The 24,822-nt window shown below is 34.3% G+C and overlaps 3 protein-coding genes across 3 annotated transcripts; 2 read left to right on the forward strand and 1 right to left on the reverse strand.

The window, feature by feature from the left end:
• Window positions 1-1,837: 1,837 nt before the first annotated feature.
• Window positions 1,838-3,670, forward strand: LOC111462639 (ethylene-responsive transcription factor RAP2-4-like). Its single transcript, XM_023106305.1, has 2 exons — window positions 1,838-3,375; window positions 3,406-3,670. The coding sequence occupies exon 1, from the start codon at window positions 2,311-2,313 to the stop codon at window positions 3,364-3,366; it is 1,056 nt and encodes a 351-aa protein (XP_022962073.1). The 5' UTR covers window positions 1,838-2,310; the 3' UTR covers window positions 3,367-3,375; window positions 3,406-3,670.
• Window positions 3,671-4,797: 1,127 nt separating this feature from the next.
• On the reverse strand, window positions 4,798-11,045 carry LOC111462824 (endoplasmic reticulum-Golgi intermediate compartment protein 3-like). Its single transcript, XM_023106585.1, has 13 exons — window positions 10,581-11,045; window positions 10,067-10,140; window positions 9,784-9,867; window positions 9,577-9,657; window positions 8,679-8,759; window positions 8,093-8,185; window positions 7,074-7,253; window positions 6,893-6,960; window positions 6,735-6,786; window positions 6,069-6,122; window positions 5,870-5,962; window positions 5,715-5,781; window positions 4,798-5,313 (listed from the first exon to the last, which is right to left on the reverse strand). Exons 1-13 carry the CDS (start codon window positions 10,720-10,722, stop codon window positions 5,222-5,224), a joined length of 1,161 nt encoding a protein of 386 aa, XP_022962353.1. The 5' UTR covers window positions 10,723-11,045; the 3' UTR covers window positions 4,798-5,221.
• Window positions 11,046-17,418: 6,373 nt separating this feature from the next.
• On the forward strand, window positions 17,419-19,764 carry LOC111462425 (probable trehalose-phosphate phosphatase 6). The gene is made up of 11 exons (XM_023105981.1): window positions 17,419-17,867; window positions 17,960-18,100; window positions 18,177-18,248; window positions 18,317-18,409; window positions 18,482-18,538; window positions 18,690-18,791; window positions 18,875-18,952; window positions 19,093-19,162; window positions 19,242-19,312; window positions 19,412-19,504; window positions 19,599-19,764. The coding sequence occupies exons 1-11, from the start codon at window positions 17,451-17,453 to the stop codon at window positions 19,662-19,664; spliced, it is 1,260 nt and encodes a 419-aa protein (XP_022961749.1). The 5' UTR covers window positions 17,419-17,450; the 3' UTR covers window positions 19,665-19,764.
• The last annotated feature ends 5,058 nt before the right edge of the window (window positions 19,765-24,822 follow it).

Raw genomic sequence — 24,822 nt, forward strand, 5'->3', positions numbered from 1 at the left:
TATGAGTGTTTTTTTATTGCAAAGTCAACTCACAAAATTAATTATAAAATCATATTTAATAATTTCAAATATATGATTGGTCGTTAAAAAATCGTTTGATATAATATATTTATAAATATAAAACGAATTATAATTATTTGTGAATATGTTTTATGTTTTATGTTTTTTTTTTTTTGTATAAATTCTTATTTTGTAATATCATATAGTTTAATAATATAAAATAAGAATACATAATACATAAAAAAAAAAAAAAAATATATATATATATATATATATATATATATATTAATAATTAGTTAATTTTATTTCCTTAAAACAAGACCTGTTGGCTGCGTGCTGGGTCAACAAACTTAACCACACTTCTCTCTCCTCTCCATCTTTTTCATTCCTAGTTCACGCGCCTAGACTCTGTGTTGGAGACACGTGAAAACATGATTGGCTTGTGGTAATACATCGCCAAGAAAGCGCGTGGGAATGATTGAGAGCATAAAACCACTCAACTCCATGGGAGAATCCGGCGCCGAAATTGAGGCGGTTGTCTCCGCCGCACATGACTTTGTCTATCACTTTCCTTCCGAACTCCGATTCCAACTCCACGCCGTCACGTAACCCAACTACAAGGTCAACTCAACTACCCCTAGTTAACGACGTTTTATATCCTGCCTGCGTCCGCATCATTGTCTCGTGAACCCCCATTACATCAACCGTTCGATTTCCTCACCATGACAACCCATAATATAATATATATATTACCAAAAATGTCCTCATCATAAAATTAAAGTAATAAAAAACCCCACCAATAAATAAAATATTATGGACTAAGCCCACCCTTTTAAACAATTGGTAAATAAAAAATAATAAAAAATAATATTAATTAAAGGGCAAAAAAGTCAAAGCGAAGTAAAGAGTTTTGGTACAATCATTTATGATATCAGGAAGCCGTCCAATCACTTCACCATCACCACACACACTTACAGATAAGGTTTATTGCATTATATTTATTCATTTATTTATTTTTTAAAATTAAATCAATCTAAAAATAAAATTTATTCATACTAACTAAAGTAATTAAATCATATCATAATTGATTAATTTGTCCTTATTTTTTTTTATAATATAAAGTATTTGTCGCAGTTGGATTAGCGTTTTAAAAAATTTAAGTGACGATAAATATTAAATTATCAGATAACATATAAAATTGAGGATTATTTCAAATTTTTAATAAATTAATTCGAAATGTTAGGTCAATTTGATATACAATTTAATATTTGAAAATTTAAAATTTATGGTAAAAAAATTTGAACTTGTTTGACACGTAATTAATAGATGATTAGTTTAATTAATGAATCATTATTGAACTTATAGAAATAATTAAATAAAATAATACATTTAACTGTTCATTTTATTAAAAGAAATGATTTAAATATTATTTTAGTCTTTATACTTTAAATTCTAACTTTTATTATTTAATTTTTTTATCAAAATTTATAAATAAATAATAATTTATAAACTAACTTTCGTGAATTATATTTATGATTTAGTAAATTAAAAATGACATGGCAAAATGAGGCTGGACCCACAACGTAGAAACCGACACCTGCCAGTGAACACGAAGGACACGTGTCTGTAATTGGCATCGTGTCATTTTTTGATTGGCGGCGGTGCCTTGGATACAGTAGATTGACGTCATACACAGAGTGAGGGGTAGATAAGACTAAGAGAAGGGACAAGGAGTTTATTAAAATAATAAAAAAAGAAAATGAAGCTAATTAGAGTGGTTAATTGAGATTAAGAAAGTAATTAAGAGAAGTAATTTTGGGGCCGGACTCTTATAAAACCCAAGGTTGCCTGAGATAGTGAATCAGAGTGAGACCGAGCGAAATTCGAGAGAAATTTCTCTGACTGTGTTCTTGTTTTCGATCTTTTTCTTCTTCTTCAATCCCCCCCTCTGTAATCCCCGCTTCTCTGAATCCCTTTCTGTTAATCATCTGTCTTTCAGTTTCTGATTTTTGAGTTTGTTTTAGAAAGATCCGAAAGCAAACTTGAGAAAAAAGGTTTATCGAAAGCGCAGGTGTTTTCCAGAATCGAGATCCAGTTTTTTTTTTAAATTTTTGGACAAATTTTTCCGTAGATCTGTTTGTAAATCTGTTTTTTCGCTTCATTTTGTTTTCCAGATCGACTTCCGAGGGTTGTTTTTTATCCCTCTTGGAGTTTGAAGGGTTGGTTATTATTATAAACCCTATTCTGCGTAGAAATACTTGTTGATTTCATCGTGTTCTTCTTGTTAGTTTTGAATTTGGTAGAGAAGTTATGGCTGCTTTGATGGATTTGTATGGATGCAGAGATTTACAGTCAGATCCAGTTGGTGGTGAATTAATGGAAGCGCTTGAGCCTTTTATGAAAGCTGCTTCCTCTTCTTCTTCATTTTCTATTCCCGATTTCTCTTTTTCATCTTCGATCCAAACAGAATCCACTTCTTACTCCTCCGATTGTTCTCCTCCGATGATCCATTTGTTTTCCGGTCAAGATTTCCATGGATTAGAGCAATCAGCCTCCATCGGACTTAATTACTTGACGCCCTTTCAGATCCAACAGATCCAATCTCAGTTTGCTCTCCAGACACTGATCCCGCCAGTTTGGGGACAGATTAACAACCAGGTAGCGAGAAATCAGAGGAACGGCGGGAATTTGTTAGCACCGAAGGGGATTTCCATGAAGCAAGTTGGATCTCCACTGAAATCGACGAAGCTTTATCGAGGCGTAAGGCAAAGGCATTGGGGAAAATGGGTGGCCGAGATCCGTCTACCGAGGAACCGAACTCGGCTATGGCTCGGCACCTTCGATACCGCCGAAGAAGCCGCTTTAGCCTACGATAAAGCCGCTTACAAGCTTCGAGGCGACTTTGCTAGGCTCAATTTCCCTCATCTCAAGCACCATGGCTCCTCCGTCGGCGGTGATTTCGGCGAGTACAAGCCGCTCCACTCCGCCGTCGACGCGAAGCTTGAAGCCATCTGCCAAACCTTGGCGGAGTCGCAGAAACAGGGGAAATCAAACGGAGCCTCATCGAAGAAATCGAAATCATCGAGTTCTTCAACAGTCGAATCAGAGTGTGAGACGCCGACGGTTATTGATCCCGAGAATCTGAAAACAGAGGATGCCAGATCGAGCGGATCGGAGATCTGTTGCAAGGCGGAGAACTCCTCGTCGCCGGTTTCGGCCGAGAGCGACGAGTCGGCAGGGTCTTCGCCTTTGTCAGATCTGACGTTCCCCGATCCGATGGATTCGCCGTGGGAATCGCCGTCGGAAAGCAGTATGCTGCAGAAATATCCGTCGGAAATCGATTGGGCTTCGATCTTCACATCTTGATAACGATAATTTCAGTACATTTGATTAGGAGTCGTCGTCTTTTAGGAGATTCTGCGACTAAGTTTTAGCAGTTAGCAGAATCAGTCTGTTCAGTGTTTTGTAGGGAGTTTAGAAGTTATATATATTTTGGTGTTCTTAACAAGTAGAAATTGTTAATAGGAAGTGAAATCTCCGGCACAGCCATCGCCGGCGGCCAACTTTTTTTTGGCTGTTCGGCCGGCGGGAGAGACGTACAAGTTATTATTATTTACATTTATGTAATTTTCTCCATGTAATAATAATATATTATGTTTGCGTTATTCAATTAGTACTTCTCTAGATTTTCATTTTAATCTCTTAAATATTAACTGAATATTATGATAATATGTTCAAACATAAATATTATTGAAAGATAATGATAAATGTATTTTTTAGTTTATTTTTTAAAATAAATTCAAGGATATTATTGACCACTGATTTTCATTTTTTTTAAAAATAAATTTAAGAATATTATTGAAACTTTTTAAGTAATATTTAAGGAATTTTATTTGATCTATTTAAAATTATTTATATATAGCTCACAAATAAAATTATTTTTCTGTGATCTATTTTAAATTATTTATATAGGTCATAAATAAAATTATTTTTCTCCAAAAGTCTGGGATAAATGTCATTCATCAATCACAGTAAAGCGCGGTTTCATGCTCACAAAGACTATAGGCGAACAAGGAAGAGATTTTCCGAACCCGCAAAATCACAGGTTTCATGCTCACAAAGACTATAGGCGAATAGGGAAGAGACTTTTCGAACCCGCAAAATCACAGATTTCATGCTCACAAATATAGGCGAACAAGGAAGAGACTTTCCGAACCCACAAAATCACAGGTTTCATGCTCGCAAAGACTATAGGCGAACAGGGAAGAGACTTTTCGAACCCGCAGAATCACAGCAAGAGTAAGATTGAACGAAGTGAGTTACCACCAAAATGGTAAAAGAATACTATTAAATAAGTAAAGAAAAAGAGAAAGACAAGCGTATACAAAAAGACTCAAATTTAATTAAATTCATTTTGCATCTATTTGATTCATGCATTTCCATTATAAAAAAAATTGATCAACGACTTTAAAATAAAATTAATTTAAGGTATATTCGAATTTCAGATTAAAATAATTGATTGAGCCTAGTTATTCTAAACCAAGTTTAATATTTTATTTGAACAATTATATAAATAAACAAGAACAAATTAATTGTTTATATATAAAATTATACATAAAAGTAGTGGCCACGTAGGATGTCACCGACTCACCACTACTAAACTTGAAGTTGAAGAAAAGGAATAAAGGGAATTAATTTGGCACCAAAAGTGGTTGGTATGAACCCAAACTAAACTATCCCTTTCTTCCTTTTAATTAAACATCCAAAGATATATTTATTTACTGAATTATGCAATATTATGAGAATATAGAGTGTACCCATTAAAATTTATGAATCATAAAGTCAAAAGTCAAAAGTCAAAAGTCAAACCTATGACAAAAAGAAATCCAATGGTGGGGGGTGAGGGGAATCTAAGCGATGATGAGAATCCTGTCTTTTACCTCTTCATGTGGGATATTCACATTTACGACAACAGTTAAAAGGACTCGTTAAACTGTAAACAAGTGGTTTTTCTCTTTTAAATATGAAACAGAGCTGGGAGAGCTAAGCTAAGCTCCTTCCTTTCTAACTCCCACTAAAATCATGGCAACAAACTTCATCCATAATTGAATACAGCCATCGAACCATTTCATTCTTCTCTTGATTTGATCATCTCACAGTTGTAATTTGCTGCCGGGCTTCATAAGCAGCATCGACACCTCAAATAGATCGAGCTCAATTATCAGCTGAACTTACCAAGCTCCATCTTTTTCTTGATCACCTTCTGACCATGATATATGAATGAATCTAATATTCCTGAGACCGTGAACACGCCTGGATCGAACCACCATGAAAGCATTTTCCTTGGTTAGTCATAGTCATACCACTCAATAAGCATAAACAAGTTCATTCTTCCCTTCGAGAACAAAAGAAACTCATATGTTTAAGGCATAGTTAAGCTAGCTAAGAAGAATGAAAACTATGCCCAACTTAATTACGAAACATAATGATGTTATTTCGTATCCTTTACCAAGGGAAATGGCATAGTTAAGCTAGCTAAGAAGAATGAAAACTATGCCCGACTTAATTATGAAACATAATGATGTTATTTCGTATCCTTTACCAAGGGAAATGGCAATGTACTACCTACCATTGATTCAATATAAAGATGTAACGAGGTCGGTACCAAATAAATGAAGTAAAGCAATTCGAGAGGATGGGAGTTTGTTAAGTACCTCCAACTATAGCGCATACATTTGTCAGGAAGTGGAGGAATGACACGTGCTCCTCGGTGAATGTGACCTATAACATACAAAACAGAACAGCTATAAGAGTAACGAAAAGTTAATCTTCCATTTCATCACAAATTGAACATGTAAGAAAAACCAACCTTGATGGGAGAAAGGTCATAGAAGAAGAAAACTGCAGGAAGTGACTGAAGCCGTCCAACTTCTGCAGTCCTTACATGTTCTGTGACAGAGAACTGCAACAATACATGGCTCTCATCTTTATGGCGTTGCCCAAATATATGAAGCATATATGTGGTAACAATTACAATTAATCAGATTTCAGAGTTTACTAATATCAACCTGATTTGACTGGATGGTATTCCCGCTAACGTCCTTGTAAACAGTTGGTACAACCTGCAAAAACAAGACAGCAAATGAAACTCTACCCGGCTTGCTCCAGCTAATATACTAGGAATGATGTGATATATGATATATCTTCATTACAATAATGTTGAGAATTGTTGGGAGAGGAGTCACACATCGGCTAATTAAGGGGTTGATCATGGGTTTATAAGTAAGGAACACTATCACAATTGGTATGAGGCCTTTTGGGGAAACCAAAAGCAAAACCATGAGAGCTTAGGCTCAAAGTGGACAATATCATACCATTGTAGAGAGTCATGATTCCTAACATGGTATCAGAGCCAAGCCCTTTAACTTAGCTATGTCAATAGAATCCTCAAATGTTGAACAAAGAAGTTGTAAGCCTTGAAGGTGTAGTCAAAAGTGACTCACGTGTCGAATAAAGAGTGTACTTTGTTCGAGGGCTCCATAGGCCTCAAAGGAGGCTCTATGGTGTACTTTGTTCAAGGGGAGGATTGTTGAGGATGGTTGGAAGAGGAGTCCTACATCGACTAATTAAAGGGCTCATTATGAGTTTATACCATCTCCATTGGTACAAGGCCTTTTTGAGAAACCAAAAGCAAAACCATCCAAGTTTATTCTCAAAATAATCCAAAAACTAACCTTGATAAAATATTGGTATGTTGCACTTGGTGTTTCTTGCATCCATTGCACGCTTCACAATTCAAAAATTAAAATATCAAAGATAAATGCAAATAAGGTCATAGTACAAGGAGATCTCAACGTAACTAGGAGCTCCAAGAAAAGAAGTGAAAGCCTACCTATCCAGAGGATTCACCACGCCAGGGAAATATTCTCCAAATGATAATCTATTAATCTTGTGACTTATCTGAGTCAGAAAATGTACTTAAATTAGACTGATAATCTAAGAACCCCAACTCAATCTTAGGCATAGGTTGTTTTTTTTATAAAATGACAGACCAAGTTTAAAATGTTTCTTACATTGAAGCTGTCCTTTTGGAATGCCAACACATCATGTACATGAACATTCGACTGTTGAAAGCTTTTCCCAGGTGCAAAGTGAAAATTTCCGGCAACCTTATTAACCTCCAAAAATCCATATATATTGCATCCTTCACCATCCTCATCCTTGATCCTTTGGAGAAACCCTTCTCTTTTGCACTGAACATCATAAATATTTACAAAATTATGATAGTGAATAAGATAAGATCAGCCTTAAAATCATCCTATTAACAGAACACTGAAATCCCTACGGTACTAGGCATATCTTACTGATATTATTACACCGGATGGCAGTACGAGAAAATTCAAAGTCAACAAGATAACCCAAGAAAAATGATATTCTTGAATTGATGCTCTTTTCATACAACGAATGCCACATAATAGATGAAGGAAAAGTAATGTTCATGGTACTCAATCCATTTAAAAAAAAAAGAAAAAAAAAAGAAGTATAGTGTCATACAAAATATTTAATAAAAAGAAAATCTCAAAGGTTGCCTAAGACTACTGGATTGTATATAAAAAGGATGGGGTATGCTATTGTTCAATGAAATCTCAATTCAATATTGTCTAGCAAAAATAGGTCTCAAGCTATGGACGTTGTCAAATAATCTTTAAATTAAGGGCAACTATGGGATTATTATGCTTTCAAGATCATATGCAAAAGTTCTCGTGTATCTCGAGAAATTATATCACATAATGCAGGGCGGAAAAACATCACTCTAGCCGCAGAGGTCAAAAGTTCATCCATCTTCCAACAATGGATGGAAGATCTCACCCATGTCAATTGGTGAAGAAGCTATGCATAAGATATTTATATTTTAATAAAGTTCAACTTCTGAAATAAAAATGTCTCGCTAAGAAAATTTAAACATCATGGCCATGCAATAAACGAATGAGGGGGCATGAATACATATGTATAATTAACGCCAGATACTTGAACAAACTTGGAAGCAACTTCAAAATTGTATGGATAAATTGGAGCCCTCATCCTGACAAACCTGGTCAATCAAATCTGGGTTTGACACAGCCCAACCTTTCTTTCGATAAGCCTCACGAACATCCTCACACGAATTGCAACAATCATCATCTGCCTGCGAATATAAAGGATTTAAAAAAAAAAAAGGGGGTTAGGCGAATGAACTGAGAAAGCAGGAGGGAGGATGTAGCACCAACTATGTTAATCTCAATGAGCCCCCTCTCAAAAGGAAGAAGTGGACAAAAAGAAAACATACAAAAAACAGAAGAAGAAAAAGAGTAAACTCAAAATGACATAACGCATAACCAGTAGTTTAATTCATCAAGTCAGATTACGTCAATTAAATTTAACAAAATAACTGGCCATAGCCATAAGATATATAGCCACTTATTGGATTGCACAATCAACCACCAAAAAGACTCATAAACTTCTATAAGATTTTCTGACACATCAACTATTTAGAGGTAGTCAAGCAACCAGGAAACTATATTCAACAATCAATTAAGTCATATGAGAAAAAAATACATTCTTTTGTGAGCTTTACAATGAAAGTTCGGTTATCCATAAAAAAGATATTAAAAAAAAAAAAAGGAAGAAGAAGGTCATACTGATTCAGCTCCGTAGCAGGAACCACAATATGTCTCATTATGCTCAAGCCTGCCACCATGTTTCTGTAAGGGCTTCTCTAGCTGTGCCAAAGTCAAAACGAACAATAGCAAAAAAGACAATTAAATAACAGCAGTAATGCCTGATTCACAAAAAGCATATGTATGGGCAGATGGTTTTATTGATTGGATTAAAGATCAAACTGTTGAAGATGTCCATTGCTAAGTAAATTTGCATCAAAATTAAGCTAGACAATTAAAATGGAAACAAAAACTGGCACAAGTCAAGATATTTGTATACAATTTTCTTGCTGGCCATTGTTTTCTCAAAAATGGTTATATGTTACAAAATTTCTAGACGTGTTCTCTACCACTGCACCATTGATTCTTAACCTCCCATCAACTAAAAATACTAAAAATCTTTCACATAAACATGCAAATGTGTAAACCATCATATATCATGTTGCATCCAGTCCACCTACGTCCTTTCTCATCCTATTGGTTTGCTTGAATTGTAGATTGAGCACAATATTATTTTCATCTCATCACTGCAGCAAAAGGTAAACTTTAAATCATTAATCATCATTGCTTGGATTGTAGAGTTTTAGTCTAATGGTGCCGCAAATAAACCACTCTAATTGGCTGGCTTTGGATTGATCCAACACTCAATAAACGCAACCACAGATAACAGTAATCAATTTATCACTTTTTAAAAAATTTATGCCAATCTAAAAATACATATTATCCAAAGCACAGTCAATGGTGACTAGATGAGAGAGTTTCTCCTGTTGAACTATCATCCCTAACGTAGCACAGATTAGATTAGCTCCATATGGTCCCACAAATGGCCAGAGAGAGGGGAAGGAATAGAAGGAATTTAAATTATCATCACATTACAAACCTTAGGAGCACCAATCCCATCTGGTCTAGCTTCAATAGCATTACCATGAGAGTCCAACCTTTTTTTTATTATGTCATGCTTCTGCATACAGGGGAAAACAATATGTAAATCTTGCACCACACGCACAAGACATGCACTACACAGCTCAATTTCAGATAATTAATATATTTTGGACAAGGAGAGAAACAGAAAAGTAACCATACGCACCACATCTAAGTGTTGCTCTCCACTGATGTCCATTGCATCAAGACTTAATAAAGAACAAGGAAGTGCAGGAAAGGTAACATCAAACTGCAAATAAAAAATGGGGAAAATGTATAGATTAACAAAGAAAAATTGATGCATAACACAAGAAACATCGAGAAACAATGTGCGTCATAGTTATACTTGGGAAAACAACGGAGAAGAGGAACAATAACATCCCAAAATGCTTCAAAATAATGAGCATATAAACACAATATCTATACAAAATTAGGAAATGGTAAGTTACATTGATACGTAGGGTTTCTCCTCTTGATGTATCGACTACGAGCTTTGTTTCTGTTACAGCATGGAGATACAACCCTACAACCAATGTGAGTTTCAAGTGTATTAGCAGTTAAAGAAAGCAAATCTATAAAGTATATACTCAAACAGAAACAGCAAGAAAACAGAAATTAATGAGGGCATGATATATTGGTAATCTTCTGGCCTGAACTTTGATAAAGAACATATGAATCAAGAAGTAAACTCTGATGATAATGTATAATTCCAATGAAATCTTGTCTGCTGAACCAAGAGGAATGAGAAGGAAAAAACTAATGGCGCCAACAAAAGTCAGACAGGGGGTTGCCCAATGCAGCCTGGGACTCGAAAATGTACATAACACAGAACAGATTCAAGAGAAAAAAAAATATATAATAAAATTCAATTGAAATACACATTATGATGAGATCAAGATTCAATTATGAATATACAGAACAAACGCGCAGGCAAGATAAAATTGATAGATAGGGAAAACCTACGTAGCTCGGAAATGAATAGCAAAAGCATGACAACAGAAGACGCAAGCGTAATAACGCCACCGGAGAGCGTTCGGCTGTAGAAATCCTCATTAATTTTAGGGTAAGCATCCAAGTTTCGAAGTTTGCTGATTATATTATCCATGTCCAGCCTCTAATTCTCCGATCCGACGCAGCAGCCAAGAAGATAGAGATCCCGGTGTTCGATCTATCCAAATCAAAATTAAGAACACGAGATCAATAGAGGATAATTTTGAAAAATCCAAACCCCCGGCCCAGACAGAAACTCCGATTCTTCCCGGAAAATGACGGGACAATTGGGATTTGAGAATTGAACACGGCGGAGACCCAAGGGAATATGATCTAAAACGAGAAACCGAGCTCCGTGTTTCCCTGGATATAGGGATTGGGTCTTCGTCTCCGATTGGAAAATCTGCAGACCATGAATCTTTAGGATCTTTCTACCGCTAACATTTTTTTTATTTATATCATGAACTAAAAAACCATAAACCTTTTTTTTCGGACACAAAAATACCCTTATATTTTAAGAAATATACGGTTAAATTACCATTTTATACATTTTAATTATTTTTTAAATTTTTACAAATTTTAAATTAAAATGTAATATCAAATATGTCAATGACTTATTTGAGAAATTAAGAATTTAATTAATATTTTTTAAAATTTATTATATAATGTTAATATGTGGATGTTTAATTTAAAATATTAATTTCCATGTATTTTTTTTTTAATTTCAAATTTTAGAGAACGAAAAAAGATTGGAGACAGACACTCATATGGGCTTTATGGCCCATTTAATCTGGGTGCGCTACATTTGGGCCGTATGCAATTGGAAAATTGACCTTTTCAAGCCCACTAACAAAATGGACTGGCCCAATGTTCTGTCTTCTTTACTGGGCCGATAAGGAATCAAGAAATGGGCCGGGCCACTTGAAGCCCGCAAGAATAAATAAAATGCAAATTCAGAAGAAAATGAATGAGCTTCTATCATTAAAATATTTTAAATTTAAATATCAGACATTTACGAGTCACCACGCATTAGTAACGTTGATTACAAATATTAAATATTCTTAATTTTTTTAAAATAGGATTGGATTGTAATTTTATTTTCGAGTTGGTCAGGTCAACGTCAACCCATATACTGAACCTAATTTGTTGTTTTCCAAAAATTCAATCTAATTCAAACTGGAAAAAAAAAAATGTAATTTAACGAAATTTGTATGGTTTGGGTTAGGTAGTCTAGGTTGATCGGGTTCTCGAGTCATATGAACACCCCTTGTCGTAAGATATTTTTCTACCCTGATCATCATGATTTTGCTTATAGTTTTGTTTAAATGACATAATCTCAATAGAGTCATACTCACGATCTTCCCAAAAACTAAGTAGCTCGAGTGTGAAATCTCACATCAGTTGGACAGGAAAACGAAGCATTCCCTATAAGGGTGTGGAAATCTCTCCATAGTATACGCGTTTTAAAGCCTTGAAGGGAAAGGCTAAAGAGGACAATATCTGCTAATGATGGGCTTGATTATTACAAATGGTATGAAAGTCAGGCACCGAGCAGTGTGCCAACGAAGATGCTAAACCCCTCAAAGGGGTGGATTGTGAAATCCCACATCGAGAGGGGAACGAAGCATTTCTTATAAGAGTGTGGAAATCTCTCTAAAGCAAACTCGTTTTAAAAACCTTGAGAGGAAACCCATAAAGAAAGCTCAAAAACGACAATATCAGTTAACAGTGGGTTTGGGTTATTACAAATAGTATCAAAGCTAGGCATCGAACAGTGTGCCAACGAGGACGCTGAGCCCCCAATAGAGGTGGATTGTGAAATTCCACATCGGTTCGAGAGGGGAACGAAGCATTTCTTATAAGAATGTAGAAATCTCTCCCAAGCATACACGCTTTAAAAACCTTGAGGAGAAGCCCATAAGAAAAGCTCAAAGAGAACAATATCAATTAACAGTGAGCTTCGGTTGTTATAAATAGTATCAAAGCTAGACATCGAACAATATGCCAACGAGGACGTTAAACCCCTAATAAAGGTAGATTGTGAAATCCCACATCGATCCGAGAGAGGAACAAAACATTCCTTACAATACTGTCATTTTACGTTTACTAGACGAGTACTAATTCAAACACGAAATCCATATGCCAACACTTTTTGACTCGAGAATCCAATATGAAATCTTGTTGTCTAAGAAGATAGGTAGATATCAACTCAAAGTGTGCGCATGTTACACATCTTATCAAATTCATAAACCTTTTGGAATTTTAGAGTTTCAAATCAAATAATACATTATGTTGGAATTTTGTACATTTTTTTAAAAACTAGTCTTGTCTAATCACTCCATTCAAATTCGACATCACTCCAAACACTTTTTCCCCTACTTTTTTTTCAAGCTCGATTAATTAAGACATCGTTATTTAATTTTTAAAAATTAAATTAGTATACACTACTTTATATATATATATTTAAAAAAATATTGAATTTAATTATGAAAATTTATATAGCTTATCTAGGCTCTAAAGTTCCCACTATGAATAATAATGTAAATTTTAGGGAGCATTTATAGCTACAAAATAAAAATAAAAATATTATTTTTACAATTATTAATTTTCGTACCAAAGAAGAAAAATTAAAAAAGTTAGCTGCATGCCCACATAGGGTTATAACCTATTGGATTTGATGATATTAATAATGTTTTTTTTTTTGAAAAAATATTTAAATTATTGGTGACAATCAATTCATCCTTGGACTAGACTAGCTAGTTAGTGCCATAGGCACTAATGAAAATAAAAAAACAAACCCAAGAGGGACGAGACCCCGACAAACTAGGTTTAGGAGGTATGTTATATCTGGACACGAATCATCGTACACTTTAGAACAATAGGATTTTTTTTAGTCTATACGAGCATAGTTCAATAGATGAGACATTAATTACGATTTTGAAAGTTGATGGCTCAATACGTGACATGTGTTAGTGAATTGTTAGTAGCTAGAATCTCTGCATGTATGACCCGATAATCCAACCAACCTAGACTACTCAACTCAAATCGTAAAAATTGGGTTGAGTTAAATTTTTTTTCAACTTGATTTGTAGGTTGACATTTTTTTTGTTGGGTCAACTCGACCACTGAGAAATAGGGCTGTGACCCAACTCAACCCTAATTTTAAAAATATTAAAAATATTTAACATTTGTAACTGATGTTAGTGAACGAACTCGATAATTCAACTAAAAAATAGAGGGTTAGGTTGTGAACTCTATATAGATTGTTCGAGATGCCAACCCATCCAACCCAAAATTTCTTATGGGTCCAGAAGATTTTTTTTTTTTTTCAGTCGACTCAACCCAACCTATGTACACTCCTAACATGACCACGAATACGTATATCAATATATATTAAAAACAATTTTACACGTTAAAGTTACGTAACCGAGTTGAAATCTATACTTTCAGTGAAATCCTATCGAAAGAAATAACATTGAAATTCAGGTTCAAAACGTTAGAATCGAGTTTTATATTATATTATTATTTTGAGACGGTATATATCTCATCTTAGCTATAAAAGAAGAAGAAGATAAGACAAAATATTATCCTAATGGATGATTAATATATTAAGTGGTGTAGATATACTTTTCGAACACAATAATCATTAGAAAGTAAGAAAATTAGGGTTTATAAAAACATTTTGAAGTGATTCACGATCGACCATTGTACGTACGACAAATGTAAAACCCTAATAATGACTTTATAAGTCTCTGTACTTAAATTTATTAATTTAATAATATCTTTAATTAAAAAATGGTTTCATTCTTTACTGAAGCTTCGAGATTAAAGGCAGAAAACAACTTTTATATAAAGTTTGTATTGAAAATAACGTTACAATATTGAACTATGAATTATATTCATTAACCTAACTCGGACCTTATTATAAAAAATATATATACGTGACAAAAACTATATGGAGCGAGTAGATATTAAAATTAGAAGGTTAAAAAGAAAAAGAAAAAAAAAAAAGGTTTGTGGGTGGAGAAAGCAAAATGGGTGGGGAGAGCACTAATTAGTGGGCCCAGATGAATCATTGCCAAGCTGGGATGACATGTCCCATCAGAAACAAGTGTGAAAAGTGGGGCCCATTTATTTAATTAAGTTAAATCTGTAATTATTATTAGTGAAAAAGTGTGGGGACCATGATTTGTAACTGAAAATCCAGTGGATATTTGAAGCGACAGTTATTTCAGTTAAGGGGGTGTTTTAGTTTCAGTATTTTTATTTATTTATTTATTTATTTATTTTGAAGCGGCCACATCAGCTAATGACATGGACAGATCTGGCCACCCGGCTTTCCTTATTTGGCCAAATATTCAAAGCTTATAAAGATTACACGTAAGTTGGTAGATGGCAGAAATCTTGATATTTAATTTCATACCTAACCAAAATAATAATAATATTATTATTATTATTATTCTGACGTGTATATTATGTATTTTTCTAATTAAATTATCAAATTTGTTGTCTCAATAAACAAGACAAATAAGTGGACATTGTTTTATAGAAACCATTGGCTGATAGAGAATAATATTTTAAATAAAAAATTCGTATTTTCCTATCGAATTTTAAAATATATTTCTATTCCGTCTATATATTAAAAAAATTGATTGTTTAATCCCGACTTTAAAGAATAAATCTATTAACAGCTAAATAGCTGATTAAAGTCTGTCCGCTCTACTGTAGCTACTGTTTTCTCAAACTGGATGACCATAATTATAATAATAATATATGAGAAAAGCGGTTCTTATTAGATTTTTAACTACTTTTAATAGAGCATTAGATCCTTTAATTCACCCATCGAGTTACTTTATAATACTTTATATTATTATTCCTATTATAAGATTAGTCGAATTTGATTTGTCTTCTAGTGAAATCGTTCGTAGAATATTAGATTTAAAGTGAATATAATTTATTTTAAAGAATAATTTCTTAAAAGGATACTCTTATAATATATCATTTTTTCAGTAACGCTGAAAAAATAAATAATAAAATTTAAACCTAGCTCAGCTAATATATATTTATATATTTATTTATTGTTTAACCTTTTTCTTCATCCCCAAGTTATTCCAAACTTTGTATTTGGCTCCCCATTTCAAACACCTTGCCTAACTCTCATTCTTCTTCTTCACCCACACAAAACTTTTGACCCTAACACCCATTATTCCCGCGCATGGACACGCCTACCTTCTTATATAATTGCGTTTAGGCTTAGATTCCGTTTCTGACTTTCAAATATTCTATTTTCGATCCTTCGAGAGCTACCACCATATGCATTCATTTCATTAGTACACGACCCACAATTCTAAGTCTCGTTGTGCAAGTTTAAGTAACACACGAAATCTCTACACGTAAAAATTCAAGGACCAAAACTCGAGGACTGAGATTTGGACATTTTATAGGTTTTTTAAGCGACCCGAAGTTAGAATTAGCACTCGAGAATTAACACGACCGGAAATAGACGTGTAAAAGAGTGAAAAGGAAGATAAATGTATTACTAATTATTTTGTGAGAATATGGAATCTTTTTCTTAGTCTGTTTTTAACTAAATTACATAATTCCCACGACATAATCATGGGAAAAAGGAAATTATTAATTTTCCGACAATAAAAGCTTCATCCTTAAATAATAATATATTTTTGTCAACCTTATTTATATTTCAATATTGGATATTATAATAAATAAAATATGTTAAATTTTAATGGAATGATTCAACTGGTAATAATATATTTATTTGAAATATTGAAAATAATAAAAGAAATAATTAATTTTTATCATCTACTTTTGTTTTAAAAGAAAACATAAAACGTAGGAGAAAAATAAAATAAAATAAAATAAAAGACAAAAAAAATTGACTTGTGAAAGAAAAAGTCCAATTTATGTTATTTCCCATTCTATTTCCACTTTAATCAATAATTAAAATAAAAATAAATAAATAAAAAAGTAAAAAAGTACTTTTTTATTATTTTTTATTTTTAACTTTAAAAGGTGCAAGATATTTGTTTTATTCCAAAATTGAAACCCATATGATAATAATTTTACTTTATAAATTTGTTTGGTAACATTTTTATTTTTATTTATTTATTATTATTATGGTAAAATTTAATAAATATAATACAATTGATCGTATATGGATTCAATACTCGATAGTCCCTACATTCCTCTACATCCTAACACGGGTCATTTCAAGATGAATTTACTCACTTAAACGAAGGTGTATTTTGCTGGGATACGTAGTAATTTTTAATTATTTTAAGCTTTTTTTAGTTATCGTATTCTCAAAACCGCTCTTATTCGAATGTAGTCTTAGATTATTCATGTACCCCTCATTTACTCGAGTGTCACAAATAAAATTAAGACATTCTTAATTCTTCTCCATTCCCATAATCATTGTATTATTATGGATCATAAAAAATATAAATTTAAAATAAATAATAATAATAATAAAATTAATTTATTTTAATATATTTCGAAATGGGTTTAGTGGTCCTTCACCCATTTTCGTTCTCTTAATCTCGAAGCAAGAAAATTTGAACCTCTGATCTATTGATTGAGACAATGACATAAAACACGGTAGTAACCAGTGATTTTGGTTAAATTATTTACGTGATTGTCAATGTAATAATGAATCTATGCCGAGTATTTTAATTATTAATTAAAGAAAAATATTTATTTAAGAAGAAAATTGATATTTAGAGAGGGAGAGAATAATATTTGGGGGTGGTGGGGATGAGCGAGTGGTGGCTGAAAAGTACAGCAACTAAAGCAAAGAAAAGATTAATAATTTGGTCCATTAGCGCTATGAATCTCTGTTATAAATTCACCCTTTCTTTCCTTATCATCATCGTCTTCGTCTCCTTCTTCTTCAAAATCCCCTGTTTTTGCTCTGTTTTTGCTCTGTTTTTGTTTTCAATTCTTCATCCCCCACATATGACCAACCAGAAACCGTCTCTCGCCAAATCCCGAATCGGCGCCGCCATAACAGCCGCAAGAATCGGCGGATTTGCAGCGAATATGTTAAAGAAGAAGCTTCTCAAAAGAACTGAAAATGGCGGATGCGGCGGTGGAGGCGGTGGCGGACGAGGAGGAGGAGGAGGAGGAGGAGGCAGAAACAGAGCCATTGCTTGCTCTGTTGATTTGATGAGAGCTTCATCTCCAACTCGTCTGAACTCAGCAATTTCTCTCTCCCAATCCACCGCTCAATCGCCACCATGGATTGTCAGCTCCCTCCCTCCCCTGTTCTTCTTCTTCCTTCCTTAATCCCTTCCAATTCTCACCAATTTTCACTCTGTTTTTGTTACACATTGTAGCTTCATCTCCCATCTGCACTCAACATGTTCGACGAAATTACAACCGCCTCAAAAGACAAACAAATCGTCATGTTCTTGGATTACGACGGCACTCTTTCCCCAATCGTTGAAGATCCCGACAGAGCATTCATGACCCATGAGGTTAGTGTTCTTAAAATCCCCCCATTAACACAACCATTCATCCAATTCTCTCACCATTAACTCATCCGACAAGCAGATGAGAGCAGCCGTAAAGAACATCGCCGCCCATTTTCCCACCGCCATCGTCAGCGGAAGGCGTCGAGACAAGGTACAAATTTCACGAGACTCTCCACAACGATACAATATTATCTACTTTAAGCATAAACTATCATGCAGGTGTACGAGTTCGTAGGATTAGCAGAGCTGTTCTACGCAGGTAGCCATGGAATGGACATACAAGGCCCAACAAAAGGCTATAAATCCAAAAAAGTAAGCATAATAAATAAATAAATAAATAAATATTATATATTTAAATTAATATTTAAAATAAATAAATTCCAGGGCAATGAAGCAGTGCTTTTCCAACCGGCAAGCGAGCTGCTACCCATGATTGACGAGGTTTGTAATTTTATTTATTTATTTATTTTGAAACTGACGAGGTTTGTGTTTGTTTGTGGGAAAAAGTCAAGCCCGTATCCAAACACTATTATGAATTTAATTATATTTTTAAATTTAAATTTAAAATTGTTTATTTATTTATTTTTTTCAGGTACATAAAACGTTGTCAGAAATAACAAAGTCCATTACAGGGGCAAAAGTGGAAAACAATAAGTTCTGCATTTCTGTGCATTTTCGCTGCGTCGATGAAAAAGTAATTATTTTTCTTCAAATAAATAAATAAATAAATCCCAATAAAAATAAATTATTAATTATTTTTTGGGAGTGAAATTACAGAAATGGGCTGGATTAGCGGACCGAGTTAAATCCGTGGTTAATCAATATCCTAAATTGATTCTCACTTTAGGAAGAAAGGTAATTTTTTTTTTAATTATGGAAAAATCCTGGTATCTCACCCGCACGTGCCAACCTTTTACTTTTTACGACCATTATTTTTATTTATTTAATTTATTTATTTTCCTCACGCTCGCTAAAAATACAAATAATCTCGATAGGTACTTGAGATTCGACCTGCTATCAAATGGGATAAGGGCAAAGCTTTGGAATTCTTACTCGAGTCGTTAGGTGAATTAAACTCGTATCATTATCTAACCTAATGTGTAATGTAGGGTTTGTCGGTGCTGATATGGTTGACTTTGATCAGGGTTTGCAAATTCTAGTGATGTTTTGCCGGTTTATATTGGAGATGATCGGACGGACGAGGATGCATTTAAGGTATCGATATTTTTTAAGAAATAAAATAATAAATATATATATATATATATATATATATTTTTTTTTTTTTATAAATATGGGATTATATGAATTGGACAGGTTTTGCAAAGTAAAGGATTAGGGTTTGGAATTTTAGTGTCGAAATTCCCTAAGGAAACTTGTGCTTCTTATTCCTTGCAAGAACCATCCGAGGTAATTAACTCAATTTTTAATTTTTAATTTTTAAAAATTTAAAAATTTCTATGTACATTTACGTTTTTACCCTTTTTGAATTTGTTTGGTGCAGGTAGAAGAGTTTCTGTGTCGGCTGGTGAATTGGAAAAGATCAAAGGGATTTTCCCACTCCATCTGATTAATTAAAAATAAAAAAATAAAAAAATAGAAGGACATTTAAGTAATTTTGAATTCACTCAAAGAGTGAATTTTCAAATTAATTCTCTATTTTATGTTTATGTTTTATGCTCATTATTAATTAATATCAATTTCTAAATTATTTGTCTACTTGTCATTTTAAAAGTCAATGATATTCGATATAATCTCGAGCTCTGCCTCGTTAATCTCGAAAGAGTGGTAACCCCACTTCTCAAAATTACGTTACCTACTTGTCTTGATTATGTCGGTAAATAAACACGGATTCTTTAGTACTTTTTGTCCTCATTCTAAGAGGTTACTTAACATAGAATTACTTCAAGTCAAGCACGTTTAATTTTAAAATTTTACAACTGAGCCACCAAGAAAGAGGTACAACAATAAAACATTCCGAGCACGATTCGAACACAGCCATCGCGAGACAATGATTGGTAGTGTATACATTTGTTTTTGGATGTGTATGGCCATGGCAATGATCAACAATCATGCAACTATTTAAGGCATTTAAAGGCAAAAGGGTTTTCTTTTGGCTTTTGAACCAAAACTATTGATACTCAAAGTGATCTAAGTTTAAACTTAGATGATTGATGATGATTGTGATATGGTATCACTTCAACTATGATTAAACAACCTAAAAAGTAACACTTTTATCTCTCTAGCTCCTACTTTATGTTTGATTTTGGATCATAATTAATCTCCTTTACCCTTTAGATCTTACGATATATGTCCAAACTCATTAGCGTTAGCATTTCCACGAGAGTGATTCTCGTAGCCATGTGATGATCATCTTAGGCTGATCCTTTTGTTGACGGATGTGCCTATCACACTCGTAGTGTAACAACCCAAACCTACCCCACTAGGAGATATTGTCCGCTTTGGTCCATTCTGTATCGCCGTTAGGTTCACGGTTTTAAAACGCGTCTTCTAGCGAGAAGTTTCTGGACCCTTATAAGGCCTGCTTCGTTCTCATCTTCAACTGATGTGGGATCTCACAATCCAGCCCCCTTGGAACCCCAGTGTCTGGTTTTGATACTATTTGTAACAGCCCAAGACTCATTACGTATCGTCATTAGTCTCAGGGTTTTAAAACACGTCTACTAGGGAGAGGTTTCCACACCCTTATAATGAATGTTTCGTTCTCCTCTCCAATCGATGTGGGATCTCACAATAGCTGACAGAGATACGTAATGAGCCAAAGCGGACAATATCTACTAGTAGTAGACATACTGGATGGTTAGAGGCAGCTTCACGGTTTTAAAATGCGTCTTCTAGAGAGAAGTTTTTAGACCCTTATAAGAAATGCTCCGTTCTCATATCCAACCAATATGAGATCTCACAATCCAGCTCCCTTGAGGCCCTAGTATCTGGTTCTGATACTACTTTTAACCGCCCAAGACCCATTACGTATCGTCGTTAGTCTCACAGTTTTAAAACACCTCTACTAAGGAGAGGTTTCCACACCCTTACAAGGAATATTTCGTTCTCCTCTCCAACTGATGTGAGATCTCACAACAACTTACGAAAATACCTAACGGGCCAAAACGGACAATATCTACTAACAGTGAACTCGGACTATTACACATAACCTCTGAAGGATGAGAGCCAACAATATAGCATCCACACCGAGTATTCAAGGATTGCATACGTGATTAGTCTAACTCTTTACAGAAACCATTCTCGAGTTTTCGTTTAATTCAACAATTATCGAGCGTAAGGTTAGATCATCGACCTTTGAAATCGTAACGGGTATCTAAAAGGAATCTTAGTGATTGGATGATGGTGGTTTTGATTAATGGAGTTATTTTCAAGGAGTTAGGTGGTGAAAAAGGAAAACCCACTACTCCTTGGGAAAAAGGGGAAATCATTGTTGAATGAGGAGTTGGATTCCACTTCTTCACCCTAATAAAAATCACATTTTTTCCCCCTTTTTTCTTTATATAAATAAATAAATAATTTATTAATGGGTTTTACACCAAAACTATATATACACAAACACAACTCAACATCCATCCCTCTCTAGTTGAATCTTTTCATTTTTCAGACGTGTAAAGAAAAGCATATTCAATCCCATCATTGCTTCTTCTAAACCCAAAAAACGCTCCAATTATTGCCCTAAAACCCTCCTTCCGGGACTATATTCTCCGTCCTCGACCTCCCAGTAACTCCACCCGAGATGGGTTTGTAAATGTTTTAACGTACCCTCGAAAACTCTCAAGTAAGATCGATCGTTGATCGTTCCTTCTCCCACATTATTATTCTATGCTCGAATGCTCGAGAGAACTCGAGATGGTAGGACGATGTTTGTTGTTTTTATGCTAGTATGGAAACAAAAATGTACGTGAGTGCAGGAGCATTATTATTAGAAATGGTGGGGCGTTTTTTTGTTCTCTTTGAGTCCATTCACTGGGGGGGATACCCACCAAATGAAGGGCATGTGTCTTTATCTTTGCATATCGTAAAGAAAAGGAAGGGTTCATTGAGATTCTCAATAATAATAATAATAATAATAATAATAATAACAATAATAATAATAGAACTGTGGGGTGGCACCTAGATGGCCCTTGGTCGTGGAGGGGTGCCCTATATTATTAGATATTGATTTGCATGTGACTTGGACATGACCTTTCCCAAGGGAACATATGCCCTAGATGTTTGCTTTCTAGGGTGTTTTTACTTTTTGATAGAACAATCACATATTTTCTTAGTTTTCAAGTAATGATAATGGCACTTTTGTAATATGATTCTAAATGTTCGATAAAAACTAACCGTTCTTATTGGGTTTGATTTTAAAAAACGATAATTTTGGTTTTTGAACGATAAATTTATAAAAATGTTACTTTACGTGTTTTTATTTATTTAGCTTGAGGAGAAACTCGAAAGGGAAAGCTCAAAGAGAACAATATCTGCTAGCGGTGGGCTCAGGCTGTTACAAATGGTATTAGAGACAGACATCCAGCAATATGCCAGCGAGGACGCTGGACCCCAAGAGGAGTGGATTGTGAGATCCCACGTTGGTTAACCTTGAGGGGAAGCCTGACGTAGAAAGTCACAAGAAGACAACATTTACTAGCCGTGGGCTTTGGCTGTTATAATATGAGTTGAGTTGGGTTGGGTTGTCGGGATTTTCTTATTTTTTTTAATAATTTTAAAAAAATCATACTTATCCACGACACATGTCAGATTAATAACTCAAATTTCATAAAATTCAAATATCAAACATTGAAACATTTACAGGTAACATCGCATCATTAATATCAGAAACATTAAATATTTTTAATTTTTTTTTAAATATGGTTTAGGGTCGGATTGTAATCCTATTTTCAGGTTGACTTCGTTAAAAAAAGGCCAGTCTGTAAACCGAACCAAATATTTTGGCTTTCAAAAAATTCAACCCGACCTAAACGGAAAAAAAAAAAAATTTAATCTAATTCAACCTTTGTAATTTTGTTTGAGTAGTCTGAATGGATCGGATTATCGATTATATAAATACGAGAATAAAGAGCACTAATGATTAATGTAATGACCCAAAAAAAGTAGATATTAATATATGATATGATGAATGGAGACAGAATTATTAGCTACAAATGCAATGAACATGTGTTTTTGGGATCATTAGTTGTAAATTAATGTGTTTAATATTCTTAATTAATGATTATGATTTACGTCACAATTTTCTATAAAAAGAAATTGAGACGAATTCATCGAGTTAACTAATCTAGAGACGATTTTTTTTTTAAGAATTAGAGGACTACAAAATCAATGTTTGAAATCACGGGTTTACGAGAAAAAACTGGTGTTCATGACTCGAGAATTCGGTCAGTTCGGATTATCTAGTCCAAACCGTATAGATCGAGTTCAATTAGTGTTTTTAGGTAATTATATAAAGAAATTATAAAGACATGAACCCTAAAAAAACCATTGATTAACAGAGAAAAGTTCACATAAAAGAGATTGAAAAAAACTGCCCTTATAACGAGACGAAGGTTAAGAGATGATACGGGTTACCATTGACGTTGTTTAATCGTATATAGGGTAAGCAAATGAAAATGGAAGTGAATATACCAATAATTTTTACCCTTTTTTTGGTATCGTATTGTCATTGGCGTTCGCTTTGACAATCTTGTGATAGTATATGTGAATTTTTTCCCAACGTATTGACCGTGAAGCTACAAACGACAACAAATTTGACATTCCGACGTGTCGAGAGTCGACCTTTCGTATGAGCGGGAAGATCCATCATCAAAGACATGGAAGTTTTGAGCTTCGACTTGTTTTTGATTCGTCTCTCCAATTCCTTGGGAAACGAGGAGGATTTGGTGTGAAGGGCTAATGCGACATGTCGTTGGGAGCCATGTTCTTGTTGGATAAGAGGGAACTTAGCCACAGCGACTTTGTGTTTTCGAAAGGAGAGGGAAGCGTGTGAGGGAGATTTGAACTCGATGAAGCCAGAAGGGTTAGGGTTGAGGATATTCAGGACTATATGGAAGTCACGGGTGGAGGGGGTGAATCGAAATTTGGTGAGCTTAAAGACGGGGGGTTTGGGAGGGGTGAGAAGAGGAGGGAGGACGAGGGCTAGGATGAGGATGAAGAGAAGGACGATGAAGATAGGGAGGAAGATACGAAAACAACAAGAGCGACGACGTTTAGAAGTGGAGATAGAAGGGTTACGATGACATTCGACGATGAAAGCGTTTTCAGGAGGTGGAATGCGATAGATTTGATCCTTGGGGATCTGAATGACGTAGGTGCCGGGAGAGAACCCGGGATGGACGGGTAGAAGATTAGAGTGAATCCGCTCGGGCTCCGCCATAGAGAGAGAAGAAAAAGGAGGATAGAGAAGAAGAAGAAGAAGAAGGAGAATTAGGGAATGAAGAGTAATGGGTGTGGTTTGTGGTTTGCATGGATTGCATGGGGATAGGAGGAAGAGGGAAAGGCATTGGATGGTAGTTTCTTCAAACCAAATCCGAATTCCAAGCCATTTTTTTTACAATTCATTAGGTTTAATATTAGATAAAAGTGTTTGGGGTTCGGTTTTTACTCGGTCAACCCTTACCTTTTTTTTACTGACACATTATTTACGGTTTCCAGTCAGTCATTATTTCTCACGTATATTTGTTAGTTTCAATAATTTTTCAAAAATT

Source organism: Cucurbita moschata, unplaced genomic scaffold (assembly GCF_002738365.1).
Source record: "Cucurbita moschata cultivar Rifu unplaced genomic scaffold, Cmos_1.0 Cmo_Scf00027, whole genome shotgun sequence".
Taxonomy (NCBI): domain Eukaryota; kingdom Viridiplantae; phylum Streptophyta; class Magnoliopsida; order Cucurbitales; family Cucurbitaceae; genus Cucurbita; species Cucurbita moschata.